We start from the raw sequence: 19,974 nt of genomic DNA, 5'->3' as shown, positions 1-19,974 counted from the left end.
CTCTCTGAGGTGCCAAGAGCTGAGCCAGGAGCACTGGCAAGGGAACAAAGCAAATAGGGTCCAAGTGTCACTTCCGTTTTTCCATGGCACAAATGAGAGAAGCCACGTTCCCAGCACGTCTACTGCTGTACTTGGATTGAACTTAGGTTTACATCAAGCTTTGGTGTGGGTGACGATGATAGAAGCTCTAGACATGGACACATCCTTGGAGATAAATCAACGTTTTAGATTCTATCACACTGCCAAGTCAGAAGAAAATCGATTAAAAATGGCTGCATCTGTGCGAAATCCTCTGGTAGCTTAAATTCTGGGGAATCCTAAAGCACCTCTGGTTGTTCCGCTCTCCTACATCCACAATGATTTTTATTTACATCAAATGAAGGGATGGATTAATTTCTGTGACTTCAGCAGGTGAGTATTGTTTGACATCGTCGGCTCTTTCAGCAAAGAAAACTAAGAGGAAAACATCTAGGAAATAAAAGAAGAGGCATGAGGATACTTACTACAGAAAGTAAATATACATAATAAACTAATCTGTTTATACTTCTTAATACACATATACAGCTTTGGGCTTTTAGACTCCTTATCAATTACTACGTTTTTCCTTGTAGTTTACACTGGAATGGTTCTTTTAATGGCCCATTCACCGGTGTCGTTCGATCCCTAATCTTTGCTATTGTCTCCATTAACTCCTCCTCTTTAAAGTTTGTGTACTTGGGAGGTTAATTTCTGAGCCCTCCTGGCTGTTTCTTTGCCTGATGTACGAAACAGTAGTTGGCCAGGAGGCCTTATACAGGCACAGGAGTTCAGTTTTGACCTCTCAGTACAGAGACTCTGAAAGTATTTCAAAGCCTGTGTGACACTATCAGAGGGAAAAGGTCTGTGTACCTCCAGAATGTGCAAACAGGTTGCAGCGTTTGTGTGCGACTGGGGACATGTTTCATGAAAGTCAAAGACAGTTACACAGCTTGTGCTGGGTGCCAGGGTCAGGAGGCAACAGGGGAGGACACTCCTCTCAATTCAGGAGAATCCTCTCAAGGAAGGACAGTCCAGGTCCCATGGTCAGTAGCAGTGCTGCTCTGACGCGCCCCATATGCTGATTATTCTATGCTCATCCACAAGTGAACAAGAGAAAGAAAACCCCGCACTACGTCCTATCCTGTGGGGGCAGCGAAGCCCAAAGCAGGAGCGCCGGCAAGAAGCAGAGGAACCATTCCCGCTGCCGACGCTGGGTGGCGGTGTTGACCACGGACTGGCAGCTTCCTCTGCCCTCCCCTGCTCTGCAGCACCAGCACATAAAAGCAGCTGACAGAGCTACTCGGGAGAGGTGGAGCGGCAGGCACCCGGGCTTCTCGGGGCTCTCAGAAGCCTTTCCTCTCCATTCCTGACAAACACGGCTCAGCTTGGGACGTTTCCTGCAAATGCCGGCAAGCCGGGAGGACGATGTCTGGCTTTTGGGGAAAGGAATGGCGTGGAACGAGAGACGGAGCGGAGGAAGCCTCAGGCAAGTGATCTTGTTCCTTCTATGCGTTTGCGCGTGGCAGAGCGGGGCCGAAAGCCTCCGCTATTCTCTGGCGGAGGAGATGGAGAGGGACTCCTTTGTGGGCAATATTGCCCAGGACCTGGGGCTTACTCCGAGCCAGCTGGCAGCTCGCAAGGCGCGCGTTGTGTCCGAGGGGAACCAGCAGCTTTTCCGCCTCAACCCGAGCACCGGAGTGCTGACGGCCACGGAGTCTCTGGACCGAGAGGAGCTCTGTCCACAGAGCGAGACCTGCACGCTCTTTTTTACGGTCTTTTTAGACAACCCGTTGCAGCTGATCCGAGGGGAGATGGAGGTTGTTGACGTGAACGACAATTCTCCCATCTTCCCGGAGAAGGAAATGGTTTTCGAGATTCCCGAAACGACACTTCCTGGGTCTAGTTTCCCCTTGAAGAACGCTCGGGACAAGGACGTTGGCAGCAACGGCTTGCAGAACTATAGCCTTGAGTACAATTCGCATTTCTCCCTTGCTGTCACAACAAGGAATGATGGTGCAAAATATGCAGAGCTGGTCCTAGACCAGCAGCTGGACCGAGAAGATAATCGGGAGATGAATTTACTCCTGACAGCCACGGACGGAGGTTCGCCACCCAGGTCGGGTACGGCTCAGATCCGGATCGTGGTGCTGGATGCCAACGACAACACCCCGATTTTCAACCAGAAGGTCTATGATTTGCACCTTGCCGAAAACAGTCCCCTGGGCCAGCTGGTGGTCAGAGTTCATGCTGCAGATGCCGACGAAGGGTCCTATGGAAAAGTGCAGTACACCTTGACTGAGACATCGGAAGGATATGAGCAGCTCTTCGATCTGAACCCTGACACGGGGGAGATTCGAGTGGCAGGCAGCCTGGACTTTGAGGAAATGAAAAAACACGAGATGGTAGTGAAAGCCACTGACGGCGGGGGTCTGTCTGCGCATTGCAAAGTGCAGGTCCAGGTCATGGACGTAAATGACAACGTCCCCGAGATACAGCTGACCTCACACACTGCCTCCGTTCCCGAGGACGCTCCGCCACGCACACTGGTGGCCCTCTTCAGTGTTCGGGACAGAGACGCCGGTGACAATGGCAGAACAGAATGCACCATCGATGAGGACTTGCCCTTCACTCTCAGCCCCACCTTCGGCAATTTCTACGAGCTGAGAACCAACGCGGAGCTCGACAGGGAGACGACGGCAGACTATAACATCAGCATCCGAGCTACCGACTGGGGCCCGCGGCGCCTGAGCTCTCGGGAGAGCCTGTGGGTGCAGGTGACGGACGTGAACGACAACGCCCCCGCCTTCAGCCAGGAGCTGTACAGCATGTGGGTGACGGAGAACAACAGCCCCATGGTGCGCATCGGCAGCGTGCAGGCCAGCGACGCGGACGCGGGCAGCAACGCCCGCGTGCAGTACGCGCTGGTGCGTGAGGAGGGCCAGGAGCAGGCGGCGGTGTCGGTGAGCTCGGAGAGCGGCGAGGTGTACGTGGTGCGCTCGCTGGACTACGAGCGGGCGCGCGCCTTGGAGGTGTGGGTGAGCGCGGCCGACGGCGGGTCGCCGGCGCTGAGCGCGCGGGCGCTGCTGCGCGTGCTGGTGCGCGACGAGAACGACAACGCGCCGGTGGTGCTGCACCCTGGTGCCGAGAGCGGCGCGGGCGCGGGCGAGCTGGTGCCGCGCTGGGCGCCGGCAGGCTACCTGGTGGCCAAGGTGGTGGCGGTGGACGCGGACGCGGGGCAGAACGCCTGGCTGTCCTACGAGCTGGCCAAGGCCACGGAGCCGGGGCTCTTCCGCCTCGGGCTGCACAGCGGCGAGCTGCGCACGGCGCGGGCCGTGGCCGAGCGCGACGCGCCCCGACACAGGCTCGTCGTGCTCGTGCGAGACCGCGGCCAGCCGCCGCGCTCGGCCAGCGCCACCCTCGCCATCGCCCTGCTCCACGACTTCTCCGACGCCCATGTGCGCCTCAGCCAGGACGCGCCGCCCGCCGAGCCCGACCACACGCTCACTCTCTACCTCATCGCCTGCCTGGCCTGCGTCTCCGCGCTCTGCCTGGCCACCGGCCTGGCCGCCCTGCTCATGAAGCTGCGGCGGGACAGGCAGAGACACGACGAGCCCTTGCCCACCTTCCCGACAGCTGTCACCGAGAGCGACGCAGGCTCCCTACCCCGCAGCTTGGTGTACGATGTGTGCTTGGCCACCGGCACCCTGAGCAGCGACTTTCACTTCCTTGGTCCACTCTTGCCCTGCTTCCCTGCTGGCATGTCCCCTGGTCCTGCTCCACAGCGGATCTCGATGTGCTCTCAAGAGGCGTCCAGTTTCGGGGAAGGAGACGACTGTGCTGCACAGGTGAGGAACTGGAGTCGAGGCGAGGGGAGAGTGAGGAGGGGGCAGAGCGGGTGTGGTGTTTCCGCGATGCTACAAGGACTCTGAATTGTGCCAATTTGGTGCAGAGGGATTCGGTGGGGAAGGGTAGAGAGATTCCCTGAGAGGCTGCTGTGAACTTAAAGTGAGCCTTTGAGCTATGTATGACTCTTCAAAGAATATAGAGGTGACAGAAGGCTGTCCTTTAAACATCAAGTTATGCCCTCTCTCTCCCTTTTTGAGTCCAGACTCACAAAAGGTTTGCAGCAGTGTCTTTGTTGTGTTCAAAACGTGAAAAGTGGTTTTTGGACTTAGATTTTCCTTGTTCAGGTCAGAGACCTGTTACCTGCTCCAAACTCCTCTTTAACTCTGGATATACTGGTGTAACACAGTGTAAACTACAAGGACACTGGTGGTGTCAGCCATGCCCTCTGAGCTTCTTCCTGATGCCTGCTTATCTTCCACACTCAATGACAGCCTCTCTTGTCTCTTCTTTGCAGGGCAGAGCTCCCCGTTCTGAAGACGCTGGTCCCAGACCTGCTGAAGCCGCTTGTGCTGCAAACATTGGGGTGAAGCTAAACGTCACTTCTGATCAGAACCCTTGGCTCACGCGTCAGTGAGGTGAAATACAAGCTTGTCTGACCCCTCCTCACAGGGACAGGACAACAAAGATACGAAACATCCACCAAAACGTACCAAGGAAGTACAAATCTATTGTGTGAGAGAGCAAAACCTTTCTCGTCTTGAGCAGCGTTTTATTCATGTAGTTGTTTTGAATTGTGACACGGACCAAGGAGGACTCTGTTGCATGTTGATTTCACTGAAACTTGGTGTGCAGTTGTGAGAGTGCTACTGCTTCTCAAGCTAAGCTTTCCCTTCAACACTTTTTCTGTGTATTTTGTCTGACAAACAGTGCTCTGTTACAATGTCTTAACTGTCTGCAGTCTGGCCAATCCCAGGCAGATAGACAGCGGAGTTCAGTGGTGCTTGCAAAGAAATAGCTTAATTACAGACAGAAGCTGATTACATTAGAAACGGCTGACACTGGCAGGCTTCTCCTGTTTGAGCAGGAGTTTACAGGTTCTGCTGGCTCTGAAGAGTGAGCTTTGAACAATATATATTGGGTTTGATTGTGTTTTTTACTTGTAATATGAAGTTGAGATTAACATTTCAGGTTATTGAGTATAATGCTGTAGAGAATAAATACACTGTTTTGTGTTTTTTGCAGTAAAATTGCATAAAACGTCTATAGTGAGCTTAAGGCACTGTAGAATATAGGGCGTCAAGAAGCTTTCTGTTTTCCTTTCATTAACTGGTAAGGATCTATTAAGTTATCTGATATTTCCTTTTAAATGTCAAATGCCTGGTAAGGGAGAGCAATAAACCCTACTTCTACTTACCTAGGCTGTGTGTGCTCTCTGGAACATCATTTGTCACAATCATCATCGAGTGAATTCCCTCCCTAAGAGCAGGATTTCAGGATCAAATGCAAGCCTTTGGAGTGGAATGTATGGAGGGAAAAACAGAGCAACCTGGAAAGAGGCCAGTCTCAGAAGTCGGAGCGAAGTGGAGGGCTCCCAGCCAGGGAGATTGTGAAGTAGGGCAAGAATCTTGGTCTGTTCCAGAAACCAATGATCACTACCGTGCTTTGTGGACCAGTTCACTGTGGATGCTGGACACCTGTAACCATACACAGCTTATTCAGCTAAACAGCCTAAAAATTTCATGGGCAGAAAGAGATCTCTATTTCAGTCTCAGGCTGGACTGGCAGATCCATACAGCTCACAGAGGCAAGAAATCCCTTTTCTGCTGCCCAGAGTTACTTCTAATGATCCCCAGATGAATCCTTTCTGCTGCCATGGCATGGTAATTCCAAGGCCAGTGCTTTGTCTCTCTGCTTTCCTTTGTCACTCTCCAAGATCAGCTTCATAAGGGGCTCAGGTAGCAGCAAGTTCCAGTTCCTGATGCCCATCTACTCAGCCTGCCACCGCAGCACTGTGTCATGGCTGGGGGCACCAACAATGAACATGCTTTCCACTGTGGCCCCGTCATCATGGAAGATGTGGCACCAGACAATCCAGGGATGCTCTCTCCAGAACAGGTCTTTCCTTTCAATAGCATGGAGACAGCACAACCAGAGCCTTCATACCTCATGACAGGAAAGGCATCCAGGCTACAGCATGAGTCAGTGGTTCCTCCAGATCAAATCTGTACTTGCAGATCCTGTCACTGATTTCCCACCGATTTTGACCTTCATCCATTTCTTCAGCAAGCACACCATGAACCTGCTCAGAAGGATGCTATGAGGGACCAAAAGCCTTCTGAAGATGCAGAAAAACTACATCCACCACCTTCCCTTTATCCCCTGGGCAGGGGATGGAATCAGTTAAACAGGACTTTCCCTTGGTGAACGTTGATCGGACATAAAGATTTACTTTGCTCTTGAAATGCCTTTCAGTAGTACCCAGAATCATCTTCATATTGTCTCCAGGAACTGAGGTCACACTAACAGATCTATGGGTTCCTGGATCTTCCCTTATGACCTTCTTGTAAACTGGAAGAACACTGGCTAGTTTTCAGTCAGCAGAGATCTGCATATTTTTTCCAAGGCCTTTAGCAGGTGACAAAGAGAGGTGCGGCTGTAACACCCTGATGTGACCCAAGCCTCAACCCTGAGCTTAGAGACAGAGCTGTGTTGGGTTCTGAGATTCACCACAGACAAAGGTGAATCCAGCACCAAGCAATTCTTTATTGAATGTGAACACCAATGCACTAAAGGAGCTGTTCTTCATCTTGTCAAGAAATCAGAGGATTGGAAGAGAGAAAAGAAGGAAAAGAGAGCACAGAAATAACCCAAAGGGGACAAAGAGATTACCACCCCAGGCTCCAGCATCATGCAGCATGGTCTTCGTTCTGGGGTTCCAAGGTGGTGGGGCACCCACTTGGCTTGGCTAACTCTGGCCCTGTTATGGTCTGCTGTCCCTTGGGGTCCTTCCCCTTGGGTGGAGTTTATTAGGTACACACATTACCATGCACTGGAAGGTTCCCAGAATGGGTCAGAGGGTTTTGGAATGTTCATTAAATGGGTCTGTGGGGAGAAGAGTGTCTCAGGGACTGAGGTAATACCCCTGCTGCTGTGCCCATGGCGTGACCGTTGGGTACACTCATGCACCCTTTGACTTGAGCTGGAGCAGGGCAGCCACCTCAGGAGAGACACCACCCCACTTTCCCAAGCCTTGCTGCCTCTTGCTACTCACCGCCCCTGCAAAAACAAAGCCTTTAGGGCAGATCCTTCAGGTCACAGGCATGACACATCCAACAGTGCATTCACTGGTCTGGGATGAATCCCATCAAGATCCATGGAATCATGAACATTCAGCCAGTAGAGCTGGTCACATACAATTTCAGTGTCTGCAAGTGGAAAGTCACTCTTCCCATATTTGTAGTCCTCTAGCTCAGGCCATTGGGCAGCCCGAAGTCTCTCAGTATTATTAGAAGGAGGCAAAAAATTAATCAAATACCTTCACTTCTCTATCCCTGTAAGTCAGGTGCTATCTTCATCAGCTGAAAGTTTTCTGTTAGACATCCCTTTGCTTTTAACGTAGTTTCCCCCTTATCCTTTACAAAGTTTCTGTTTGAACCTCTGTGATTCTGCATTTGAATAGCTCCTTTAAAGGCACATCCATCGCTACCCTTCGATAGCTCTTCGCAGTTTCTCACCTTAGCTCCTCTTCCTTAGCCTTTGTAGTATATGAGGCTTTAATTAGCGACCTCTTCTAGTTGCTGTTTGTATGAAATAATTGTCCCTGTGTCCATACACAGGTACAGCACCTCAGGTTTGACCTCTGAGTACAGGGACCTGAAAATCACTTCTAAGCCTCTGCTGCAACATCAAAGAATAAAGTTCTGTGTGCCTCGAGAACATGTAAACAATTTGCAGCATTTCAATGATTGTGTGCAGCTGAGGACGTGTTTCGCAAATGGCTTAGAAACTGACACATCTCAATAGTACGCTCAGGAGGAGGCTGGGAAGAATACTGCTCTCAATTCACGGCATACAGGTTTAAATTGGGCAGGTTTGGGGCAACACGTGAAAACATAAATGGAAAAATAGAATTAGAGTGATTTATCCTAGAAACAGCATTGCCGCCGTCGTGTGGTGATGAGCTCGCGTGATGGGGAAGACTTTGCTTTGGGGGGGTTTCTCTGACACTACCCTTTGGCTCTGCTTTGGAAAGGAGAAAGCAAATGAAGGCAGCAGATCCGACATGAAGCAGAGGAACCGACGCTGGGTGGCGGTGTTGACCACGGACTGGCAGCTTCCTCTGCCCGCCCTGCCTCGGCAGCACCGGCACACAAAAACAGCCGACAGAGCTGCTCGGGAGCGGCAGACGGGAACGCAGCCGGGCTGATCGGGGGCTGGCAGAAGCTCTTCCCCACCATTCCTGGCAAACACTGCTCCGCCTGGGACGCTGATTCCAAATGCCGACAAGCCGGGAGGACGCTGTCTGGCTTTTGGGGAGAGCAATAGCGTGGAACGGGAGACGGAGCGGAGGCAGCCTCAGGCAAGTGATCTTGCTCCTTCTGTTCGTTTGCGTGCGGCAGAGCGGGGCCGAAAGCCTCCGCTATTCTCTGGCGGAGGAGATGGAGAGGGACTCCTTTGTGGGCAATATTGCCCAGGACCTGGGGCTTACGCCGAGCCAGCTGGCAGCTCGCAAGGCGCGCGTTGTGTCCGAGGGGAACCAGCAGCTTTTCCGCCTCAACCCGAGCACCGGAGTGCTGACGGCCAAGGAGTCTCTGGACCGAGAGGAGATCTGTCCTCAGAGCGAGACCTGCACGCTCTTTTTTAAGGTCTTCTTGGACAACCCGTTGCAGCTGATCCGAGGGGAGGTGGAGGTTGTTGACGTGAACGACAATTCTCCCGTCTTTCCGGAGAAGGAAATTCTTTTAAACGTTCTTGAAACGACATCCCCAGGGTCCCGTTTCCCTCTTGAAAGTGCCCGGGACAAGGATGTGGGTAGCAACGGCTTGCAGAATTACAGCCTGGAGTCAAATTTGCATTTCTCCCTTGCTGTCAAAACAAGGAATGACGGAGTAAAATATGCAGAGCTAGTTTTAGATCAACAGCTGGACCGCGAAGAGCAACAAGAGCTGAATTTACTCCTTATTGCTACAGACGGAGGCTCGCCACCCAGATCGGGCACGGCTCAGGTCCGGATCGTAGTGCTGGATACCAATGACAACACTCCGATATTAAGCCGAGAGGTCTACGAGGTGCGCCTGGCGGAGAACAGCCCCCCGGGACACCTGGTGGTAAGAATCTGGGCAACAGATCCCGACGAAGGGTCCAATGGGAAAGTGCAGTACGCCTTCACACAGATATCAGATGGGTCCCGTCAGCTTTTCGATCTCAACACTGACACGGGGGAGATTCGTGTCGCAGGTAATGTGGACTTTGAAGAAATGAAAAAACACGAGATGATGGTGAGAGCTACAGACGGCGGGGGTCTCTCTGCGCATTGCAAAGTGCTTGTGCAGGTCGTCGACGTGAACGACAACACCCCGGAGATACAGCTGAACTCATACACTGCCTCCGTTCCCGAGGACGCTCCGCCACGCACCCTGGTGGCTCTCTTCAGCGTGCGGGACCGGGACGCCGGCGACAACGGTAGGATAGAGTGCACCATCGATGGGGACTTGCCCTTCACTCTCAGCCCCACTTTCGATAATTACTACGAGCTGAGAACCAACGCGGCGCTGGACAGGGAGACGACGGCAGAGTACAACATCAGCATCCGAGCGACGGACTGGGGCCCGCGGCGCCTGAGCTCTCGGGAGAGTCTGTGGGTGCAGGTGACGGACGTGAACGACAACGCCCCCGCCTTCAGCCAGGAGCTGTACAGCATGTGGGTGACGGAGAACAACAGCCCCATGGTGCGCATCGGCAGCGTGCAGGCCAGCGACGCGGACGCGGGCAGCAACGCCCGCGTGCAGTACGCGCTGGTGCGTGAGGAGGGCCAGGAGCAGGCGGCGGTGTCGGTGAGCTCGGAGAGCGGCGAGGTGTACGTGGTGCGCTCGCTGGACTACGAGCGGGTGCGCGCCTTGGAGGTGTGGGTGAGCGCGGCCGACGGCGGGTCGCCGGCGCTGAGCGCGCGGGCGCTGCTGCGCGTGCTGGTGCGCGACGAGAACGACAACGCGCCGGTGGTGCTGCACCCTGGTGCCGAGAGCGGCGCGGGCGCGGGCGAGCTGGTGCCGCGCTGGGCGCCGGCAGGCTACCTGGTGGCCAAGGTGGTGGCGGTGGACGCGGACGCGGGGCAGAACGCCTGGCTGTCCTACGAGCTGACCAAGGCCACGGAGCCGGGGCTCTTCCGCCTCGGGCTGCACAGCGGCGAGCTGCGCACGGCGCGGGCCGTGGCCGAGCGCGACGCGCCCCGACACAGGCTCGTCGTGCTCGTGCGAGACCGCGGCCAGCCGCCGCGCTCGGCCAGCGCCACCCTCGCCATCGCCCTGCTCCACGACTTCTCCGACGCCCATGTGCGCCTCAGCCAGGACGCGCCGCCCGCCGAGCCCGACGACACGCTCACTCTCTACCTCATCGCCTGCCTGGCCTGCGTCTCCGCGCTCTGCCTGGCCACCGGCCTGGCCGCCCTGCTCATGAAGCTGCGGCGGGACAGGCAGAGACAGGCCGAGCCCTTGCCCACCTTCCCCACGGCTGTCACCGAGAGCGACGCAGGCTCCCTTCCCCGCAGCCTTGTGTACGACGTGTGCTTGGCCACTGGCACCCTGAGCAGTGACTTTCACTTCCTCGGTCCGCTCTTGCCCTGCTTCCCTGCCGGGGTGCCTCCCGGTTTGGACCCACAGCGGAGCTCGATGTGCTCTCAAGAGGCATCCAACCTCGGCGAAGAAGGCAACTGTGCCACACAGGTGAGGAAATGGAGGGGAGACAGAGTGGACATGGGAAGGGATATTACTGGGGCAGTGTTTTCTCCCCGGTACTGTCGATGGTGCAGACGGATACAGTGGGGTGGGAAGAGGGGAGAATAGAGAGGGTCTCAGAACAGCTGGCAGGCTACTTCCAAGACGGTCAGGCACAGTTCAGATAGTCTCAAAGTGGTTTCTCACCCTTTCCCTCTGCATTCTTCTGTGCATTCTCATTATTCACCTTAGATTATTTCTTTCCTCTCACCTTAAAGGGAAGCAGCTGAAACTTGAGGATATGATCAATAGGGTTGTGGATGTGTGAGCCACCATAGTGAGTCTTGTCCACCCACCAAGAAGAGATCATAGGGATCTAGAGCAGGAATGGGGGATCAGACTTGGGAGATTGGGATACTGGCATTGTGAAGCTGGTGTTGAAGTGATGTGGCATGATGGGAGGTGGTTAGAGAAAGCCACTGGTGAGGACTTCCCAGAGAATCAAGGACATGTCATCTTCTCCCCAAAATATGACCTACTTACAACTCTCTCCAGTCATCTCTCTGCCCTGAATATTTGCCTAGTATAACTTTTTTTGTGTGTGTCACCACAAAATGGGACAGCTGGATCATGAGATGCTGCAAAGTAGGTGTATGGATGCATGGATGTGTAAGCCACCATAGTGGGTCCGATCCTCACACTGAGTAGTGGTTGTAGGGACCTCTATTCCTCGGGATACCTCCCGCTGGATACGGCAGTCCTGAGACTGTAGTGTTCAGTCCTGTCCAGCATAAGCTGGCGGTTATCATATCACTGACACAATCAACTGCACTGCTGTTAGGAAGGTGTGCCCCATGCTGCCGAATGTTACCCACAAGCACGGGGTCAGTACTGAACTAAAACTGTCTTACAAGCTGCAGAAATCCACTCAAGTGGGGTCCTTAGTAATTAAATTTCCTTATTATTTTGTGGCTTCTATGAACAATACTGGAGACAAACTGTGGCAATCAGGGGTTGCAAAGTACCCCGACAGTCCCTGACTTATTTGGGTGGTCGTAGGCAGGTCTAGATGCTGTGATCTTGAAGTGATTCATGTTTAACATGCTGTTATACTCCAGCTGCTCAAAGAGGAAGATCTGGAGACACTCAAAACCTGCCTTCTCCTCTCCTTCAATGTGGTTATTTCCAGGGATCCACCCAGCACTTCGGGGGGGTCCTAAAGGCAAACATATACAAAGCTGAACATCTACAAGCATCATCCTATGGTCATCCCACAACCTGTCTTGGTACATCAGCATTGAATTTCTTTTATTGTTTGTGATTAAATGTTTTATTTGGGACTCTTACTATCTTAAGTTACTGCCTCAGACTCATGAAGGTTTTGTAGCCTTTGTAATATCTACAGTGCAGGATCTTTTCTGGCTTTAGATTTTCCCCATTCAGATCAGAGACCCAGCACCTTATTGAAATTCCTCCTCGGCTCTGGTTAGAGAAAGGTGGTGTCACACACACAGTGGTGTCAGACATACCCTCTATGCTTCATGCTGATGTCTGCTTACCTTCCATACCCAAATGACAACTTCTTCTCTCTTCTTTGCAGGGCAGAGTTGCCCTCTCTGGAGACATGAATCCCAGACCTGCTGAAGCAGCTTGTGCCGCAAACAGGGCGGTGGAGCTAAACGTCAGTTCGGATCGCGACCCTTGGCTCACCCAGGAGTGAGTGAGGAGAAGGACAAGCTTGCCTGTCCTTACCGACTCACGTCCTCAGGCGGAAAAGAGAACAAAGCGATCAAACACCAATCCAAAAAAGCACCCGAGAAGTTCAAGTCTTGTTTGAGAGAGCAAAACTCCCTCTCTTCTTGAGCAGTACTTTATTCATGTAGGTATTTTGTAATTGTGAGACAAACGGAGGATGAGGACTGTGTTGCATGCTGGTTACTTTGATGCCTGCGTGTATGATTGTGAGAGCGCTACTGCTTCTGAACCCAGGTTTCCCATACATCACCTTTTCTGTGGATTTCGTCTTAAGCAGAGGGCTCTGTAGGAATGTCTTAATTTTCAGCAATCTGGCCAGTACCAGGCAAACAGCTGTTCAGTAGAATTCAGCGGAGCTTGCAAAATAATTGCTTAATGACAGGCAGAAGCCGATTACATTAGCAACAGCTGACATTGGCACACTTCTCCTGTTTGAGCATAAGTTTTCAGGTTCTCCTGATTCTAAAGAGTTCGGTTGGAGCAGTGTATGCTTGGTTTTAGTGTTATGTAGTCGAAATAAACATTTCAAGGTTTCTTCATGTAAGATTGTAGAGAATTCATGGCATTCTTTGTAGTTTCCAATTAAAATAGGTTTTTACGATGATTTTAGGCTGCTGTAGAGTATAGTGCATCAAGAAGCTTCCTGTTTTCCTTTCATTAACTGGTAATGATGTATAATATAGTCTGATATTTGCTGTCACTCATACACCTTTAAGAGTCGAATGCCTCATAAGAGAAAACAATAAAACTTACTTGGAACTCCCTAGGCTGAGTGTGCTGTATGGAAATTCACTTATGACAGTCATCACTGAGGAAATCATCGCCTCAGGAGCAGGATTTTGGGAAGAAGTCCATTACTATAGAATGAGGTTTGTGGACGGACAATCAGTGAGACCTTGAAATATGCCTTTCTTGGAAGCTAGTGAAATATGATTGGTGATTCTCCAAGCCAAGCTGCTGTCCCAGGGATCCTGCCCCCAAACCCTTCTTGATGACTCACAGACTAAGAGGTCGTGAAACTGCCCAAGAATGGCTACAGGAAACTAGGTGGTGGTCACTTCAACAGTCTATGGGCCAGCTCTCAATGGATGCTGGACACACTCTGACACCGGACAGCTCAGGGACACTCTGTTGAGCAGTTCAATAGTCTTCCCTCTCACTAGCATAGAGTCAGCACAGCAAGAGACTATGTGCCTTAGGAGAGGAAAGGATCCAGTCTACCCAATGTGATCTCCATAATGTCTCCAGGAAGTGAGGTCAGATTAACAGGACCGTCGTTTCCTGGGTCCTCTCTCATGCCCTTCTTGTAAATTGGAAAAACATAGGTGTCCTCGGTTAGCTAGGATAGGGTTAAGTTTTTGGCTTCCTTCAGAAGAAGCTGGGAGAGCAGCTGAACCAGCCAGTGGGTGTTTGACAGAAGCAGAGGAACCATTCCCGCTGCTGACGCTGGGTGGCGGTGTTGACCATGAACCGGCAGCCTCCTCTGCCCGCCCCGCCTCGGCAGCACCGGCACACAAAAACAGCCGACAGAGCTGCTCGGGAACGGCAGAGGGGAACGCAGCCGGGCTGATCGGGGGCTGGCAGATGCTCTTCCCCACCATTCCGGGCAAATACTGCTCCGCCTGGGACGCTGATTCCAAATGCCCGCAAGCCGGGAGGACGCTGTCTGGCTTTTGGGGAGAGGAATGGCGTGGAACAAGAGACGGAGCAGGGGCAGCCTCAGGCAAGTGATCTTGTTCCTTCTGTGCGTTTGCGTGCGGCAGAGCGGGGCCGAAAGCCTCCGCTATTCTCTGGCGGAGGAGATGGAGAGGGACTCCTTTGTGGGCAATATTGCCCAGGACCTGGGGCTTGCTCCGAGCCAGCTGGTAGCTCGCAAGGCGCGCGTTGTGTCCGAGGGGAACCAGCAGCTTTTCCGCCTCAACCCGAGCACCGGAGTGCTGACGGCCAAGGACTCTCTGGACCGAGAGGAGATCTGTCCTCAGAGCGAGACCTGCACGCTCTTTTTTAAGGTCTTCTTGGACAATCCGTTGCAGCTGATCCGAGGGGAGGTGGAGGTTCTTGACGTGAACGACAACTCCCCCATGTTCCCTAAGAAGGAGATGGTTTTCGAGATTCTGGAAACGACAGCTCCCAGTTTCCGTTTTCCTCTGGAAACTGCCCAGGACGCTGATGTGGGTAGCAATGGTTTACGGAATTACAGCCTCGGTTCCAATTCGCATTTCTCCCTAGCTCTTGCAACAGAGAAAGGGGGAGCTATAAGCTCCGAGCTCGTCCTAGACCGGCAGCTGGACCGAGAAGAGAACCCAGAGATGAATTTACTCCTCACCGCCTTAGATGGGGGCTCGCCGCCCAAGTCAGGTACAGTTCAGATTCACATTCTGGTGCTGGATGCCAATGACAATACGCCGAAGTTCACTCGGGAGGTGTATGAGGTGCGCCTGCCAGAGAACAGTCCACCGGGGCAGGTGGTAGTCAGAGTTGCGGCCACAGATCCTGACGATGGGTCCTACGGGAAAGTGCAGTATGCCTTCACAAAGGTTTCAAGGGGTTCCGGGGAGCTCTTTGATCTGAACCCTGATACAGGAGAGATTCGTGTGGCGGGAAACCTGGACTTTGAGGAAATGAAAAAACACGAGATGGTGGTGAAAGCCAGCGACGGTGGAGGACTATTTACTCATTGCAAAGTGCAGGTGGAGGTCGTGGACGTGAATGACAATGCCCCAGAGATACAGCTGACCTCACACACTGCCTCCATTCCCGAGAATGCTCCGCCACGCACACTGGTGGCCCTCTTCAGCGTGCGGGACAGAGACGCCGGCGACAACGGCAGGACGGACTGCATCATCGGAGGGGACTTGCCCTTCACTCTCAGCCCCACCTTCGACAATTTTTACGAGCTGAGAACCAACGCGGCGCTGGACAGGGAGACGACGGCAGACTATAACATCAGCATCCGAGCTACCGACTGGGGCCCGCGGCGCCTGAGCTCTCGGGAGAGCCTGTGGGTGCAGGTGACGGACGTGAACGACAACGCCCCCGCCTTCAGCCAGGAGCTGTACAGCATGTGGGTGACGGAGAACAACAGCCCCATGGTGCGCATCGGCAGCGTGCAGGCCAGCGACGCGGACGCGGGCAGCAACGCCCGCGTGCAGTACGCGCTGGTGCGTGAGGAGGGCCAGGAGCAGGCGGCGGTGTCGGTGAGCTCGGAGAGCGGCGAGGTGTACGTGGTGCGCTCGCTGGACTACGAGCGGGTGCGCGCCTTGGAGGTGTGGGTGAGCGCGGCCGACGGCGGGTCGCCGGCGCTGAGCGCGCGGGCGCTGCTGCGCGTGCTGGTGCGCGACGAGAACGACAACGCGCCGGTGGTGCTGCACCCTGGTGCCGAGAGCGGCGCGGGCGCGGGCGAGTTGGTGCCGCGCTGGGCGCCGGCAGGCTACCTGGTGGCCAAGGTGGTGGCGGTGGACGCGGACGCGGGGCAGAACGCCTGGCTGTCCTACGAGCTGGCCAAGGCCACGGAGCCGGGGCTCTTCCGCCTCGGGCTGCACAGCGGCGAGCTGCGCACGGCGCGGGCCGTGGCCGAGCGCGACGCGCCCCGACACCGGCTCGTCGTGCTCGTGCGAGACCGCGGCCAGCCGCCGCGCTCGGCCAGCGCCACCCTCGCCATCACCCTGCTTCACGACTTCTCCGACGCCCATGTGCGCCTCAGCCAGGACGCGCCGCCCGCCGAGCCCGACGACACGCTCACTCTCTACCTCATCGCCTGCCTGGCCTGCGTCTCCGCGCTCTGCCTGGCCACCGGCCTGGCCGCCCTGCTCATGAAGCTGCGGCGGGACAGGCAGAGACCGGCCGAGCCCTTGCCCACCTTCCCGACAGCTGTCACCGAGAGCGATGCAGGCTCCCTTCCCCGCAGCTTGGTCTACGATGTGTGCTTGGCCACCGGCACCCTGAGCAGCGACTTTCACTTCCTCGGTCCGCTCTTGCCCTGCTTCCCTGCTGGGATGTCCCCTGGCCCTGCTCCACAGCGGAGCTCCGTGTGCTCTCAAGAGGCGTCCAATTTCGGGGAAAGAGGCGACTGTGCTGCACAGGTGAGAAACAGGAGTTAAGGCGAGAGGAAAGTAGGGAGGGGACAGTGCTGGGGCAGGTATTGAGGCCTGGGAGTCAGGGATGCAGATGTTTTGGAGATGATCACCGATAAAGGAGGACGTTAGAGAAAGCCACTGGCGAGTGCTTTCCCGGAGAGTCAGAGGAGTGTCGTTTTCTCCCAAAATGCAGAGCTATCGCCGGTGTCTGCAGCTAGCTCTTCCACAGCAGCGGGACGTGAGCAGGTCAGGGGGAGGGGGACCGACGGAGGGCGGAGATGGTCTGGTGTTTCTTCCCTGGCACAATGCCTCCGTATGGATGGTGCAGAGTTGGTGCGGAGATATCCAGCTGGGGAGAAGGATGGGAGGGTAGACAGTGTCTCAGAGCAGATGACAGGTGCCTTCCATGAGGGTGGGGGAAAAAGCTGATTTCTAAGTGGTTTTTAACCTCGCCATCAGGAAGTAGAAATCCCCTGAGAAGGAGGATCTGGTTTGGACTCTTACCATCCCAAATTAACTGCTTCATTTTCACGAAAAGTCTGCACCAGCACTTCTGTAATGTGGAGAGTGGTTTCTGGCTTTGTTTTCCATGGTCAGGTCAGACTCCTGTCAGCTGGTCCAGCCTGCCCTTTGGCTCTAGGTAGAGAAAGGTGGTGTCACAGATGCAGTGTTGTCCGACATGGCCTCTAAGCTTCTCGCTGACGTCTGCTTACCTTAAATGGCTAAAGGACAACGTCTCGTCTCTTCTTTGCAGGGCAGAGCTCCGCTCTCTGACGACAGCGGTCCCAGACCTGCCGGAGCAGAGTGTGTTGTAAACAGGGGGATGGAGCCAAATGTCAGTTCTGATCAAAACCCTTGGCTCACCCATCAGTGAGTGGGGAGTGTAACAAGCTTGCCTGTCCTCACCGGCTAACGTCCTCACATGGGAAAGGCAAGAAAGAGACCAAACACCAATCAGAAAAGCACCGGAGAGGTGCAAGCCTCCTCTGAGAGAGAGCAAAACTCCCTCTCCTCTTGAGCAGTGCTTTATTCATGTTGATGTTTAGTAGCAGTTACATGGCTGGAGGAAGACTTTGTTGCATGCTGATTACATCGAGACACAGCGTTACCGCTGCCGAAACGAAGTTTGTGTGTGTGGTGCTGGGGTGGTTGGTTTTGGGTTTGTTGAGGTTTTTTTTTTTGTAGTTTGTTTGTTTCTTTGGTTTGGGTTTTTTGTTTGTTTGGGTTGGGTTTTGTTGTTGTTGTTTGTTTTCTGTGTGTGTGTTTTTCTCTGTGTGTGGTTGGTTGGTTGCGGTTTTGGTTTTGGATATGGGGTTTGCTGAAGGGTTTTTTTTGGTTCGATTTTTGTATTTTGTCCTAAGCAGAGGAGTCTGTAACAGTGCCTGAATTTTCCGCCGTCTGGTCGAAGCTGGCAAACAGATCTTCAGCAGAATTCACTGGTGCTTGCAAAGGGATTGTTTAATATCAGGCAGAAGCTGAATCCGTTAAAAACTGCTAACATTGCCACACTTCTCCTGTTGAACAGCAGTTTACAGGTTCTTCTGACTCTATAGAGTGGGATTTGAGCAACGTGTGCTTGTTTTTCATATCGTAAAGTTGAAATTGACATTTCAAGGTTTTGTTTCTTTTTTTTTCCTTTCTTTTTTTCCTTTTTTCTTTTTTTCGGTGTAAGATTACAGGGATTTAAAAACATTCTTTGTAGATTTGCATTAAAATAGGCTTTCACAGAGATTTTTAGGGCTCTGTAAACTATAGGGTGTCAATAAGCTTTCTGCTTTCCTTTCCTTAACCGGTAATGATCTATAAAGTTCTGTGATAGTTGCTGTGGCTCACACGTTTTAAGAGTCAAATGCTTGTTAAGAAGAAACAATAAAAACTGCTTGCAACTCCTTCGTCTCTGTGCTCTCTGCAAGGTCACTTGTCACAGTCATCGCCGAGGGTTTGGTGAAGAGGTTTGTGCCTTTAGAGTGGATTTTATGGAAGGAAAGTCAGAGATGCCTAGAAAGAGGCAGTTCTCAGAAACTACTGGAATGTTCTTAGAGCTTCTCGAAGCCAAGCTGGCATCGTAGGGATGCTGCCTCCAAACTGTTCTTGGTGGCTTCCAGTCTTAGACGTCGTGAATTGGGGGAAACCAATCAAGAATTTCTGTGGGAAAGTACATGGGGAAGTTCCACGGTTCATGGGACAGCTCACTCCACACGTTTATGAGGACGTGGCACCAGACAGCACAGGGACACTTTCTCTGGAACTGTTCAATAGTCATTCCACTCATTAGCATGGAGTCATCACATCCAGAGGCTTCGTGCCTTAAGGAGGGCACAATGGGAAAAGATCCAGGCTACAACACATGACAATGGTTTCTCGAGAAGAAATTTGCATCAGGAAACGACATCACTGGTTACAGTCACATTTTAAGTCTAAAGAAAAGTTATCTCCAAGCAAAAATAAGCCAACCAAACAAATGAAGCTCAAGTCTCACTGCCTCAGGCAACAGTATGTTTCAGCTCTTCTACAGCCATTTCTGAAATGCCTCAGGAGTGGGGCTTGTTCCAGGTGGTCCTGCTAATTTCTCGTCTCACTTGCTCTCAGAGAAGATTCCAGACATTTTGTCTTGTGCTGTATTGCAATGACAAGGTCTGACAGACAAACCACATACCCTCTGAGCTGCATGCAGACCTCATGCTAGCTCAGAAAAGGAAGGAATTGTGATTACTCTGCTACAATATGGTGCAAGCATAGGACCCTTTCATCTGTGGGTTCCAGATGTCTCTGAGACATGTGGGCTCTTGTGTGTTTTGTCTTCTGGTCACTCTGTGCAGCCTTTGGGTTTCCATATAAGCTACACAAAGGATTCCCAGTGAAGCAGGGAATTGCTCACATCCAGCCAGTGCTGTGCACCCAATTCCATCTCAGCAGGCAAGAAAGGTATTTTGGCCTTTTCAGTACCGCAGCCTCATGAGAGCAGTGAAATGTGTGAAATCTTCCTTAGGCTTGAACATGAGGGCTAGGTAGTCCTGGGACTGTCTTGGAAATAGAGCAGCACTAATGGTGTTGGGGTGGGATAGGAAGGGGTGGGGTGGGATGGGATGGAATAGAATAGAATAGAATAGGACTATTTCAGGTGGAAGAGGCTTGCAACAATCATCTAGGCCATCTGCCCACCTACTCCAGAGCTGACCACAAGTTAAAGCATATTTTTAAAGGCATTGCCCAAATGTCTCCTAAACACTGGTCAGCTTGGGGCATCAAACACCTCTCTAGGAAGCCCATTCCAGTTTGATCAGCTTCTCTATAAAGACATGCTTCCTAATTTCAAGGCTTAAACCTAAGGCAGGCCACACAAGAATGCT

At 53.0% G+C, this 19,974-nt stretch overlaps 3 protein-coding genes across 3 annotated transcripts; all 3 read left to right on the top strand.

Annotated features, from left to right (window-relative positions):
* Positions 1-1,345: 1,345 nt before the first annotated feature.
* LOC137455090 (protocadherin beta-15-like) lies at positions 1,346-3,755 on the top strand (the record flags this gene model as incomplete). Its single annotated transcript, XM_068165633.1, has 1 exon — positions 1,346-3,755. A coding segment is annotated over exon 1 (2,334 nt), but the record flags the coding sequence as incomplete, so codon positions are not given.
* Positions 3,756-8,360: 4,605 nt separating this feature from the next.
* Positions 8,361-13,302, top strand: LOC137455127 (protocadherin beta-15-like). Its single transcript, XM_068165682.1, has 2 exons — positions 8,361-10,802; positions 12,394-13,302. The coding sequence occupies exons 1-2, from the start codon at positions 8,361-8,363 to the stop codon at positions 12,511-12,513; spliced, it is 2,562 nt and encodes an 853-aa protein (XP_068021783.1). The 3' UTR covers positions 12,514-13,302.
* A 924-nt stretch (positions 13,303-14,226) lies between these two features.
* On the top strand, positions 14,227-18,500 carry LOC137455087 (protocadherin beta-15-like). Its single transcript, XM_068165626.1, has 2 exons — positions 14,227-16,630; positions 17,379-18,500. Exons 1-2 carry the CDS (start codon positions 14,234-14,236, stop codon positions 17,496-17,498), a joined length of 2,517 nt encoding a protein of 838 aa, XP_068021727.1. The 5' UTR covers positions 14,227-14,233; the 3' UTR covers positions 17,499-18,500.
* The last annotated feature ends 1,474 nt before the right edge of the window (positions 18,501-19,974 follow it).

This window comes from Melanerpes formicivorus, unplaced genomic scaffold (assembly GCF_026170545.1).
Source record: "Melanerpes formicivorus ecotype bairdi unplaced genomic scaffold, bMelFor1.0.p_v2 SCAF_91, whole genome shotgun sequence".
Classification (NCBI taxonomy): domain Eukaryota; kingdom Metazoa; phylum Chordata; class Aves; order Piciformes; family Picidae; genus Melanerpes; species Melanerpes formicivorus.
This window is presented reverse-complemented; position numbering and strand designations above follow the sequence as displayed.

Bases quoted from the DNA above. Each gene is read 5' to 3' on its own strand.
- LOC137455127 (XM_068165682.1), top strand. From the start codon at position 8,361: ATGCCGACAAGCCGGGAGGACGCTGTCTGGCTTTTGGGGAGAGCAATA. The intron at 10,803-12,393 runs GTGAGGAAATGG...TCTTCTTTGCAG, and splicing joins AAGGCAACTGTGCCACACAG to GGCAGAGTTGCCCTCTCTGG.
- LOC137455087 (XM_068165626.1), top strand. From the start codon at position 14,234: ATGGCGTGGAACAAGAGACGGAGCAGGGGCAGCCTCAGGCAAGTGATC. The intron at 16,631-17,378 runs GTGAGAAACAGG...TCTTCTTTGCAG, and splicing joins GAGGCGACTGTGCTGCACAG to GGCAGAGCTCCGCTCTCTGA.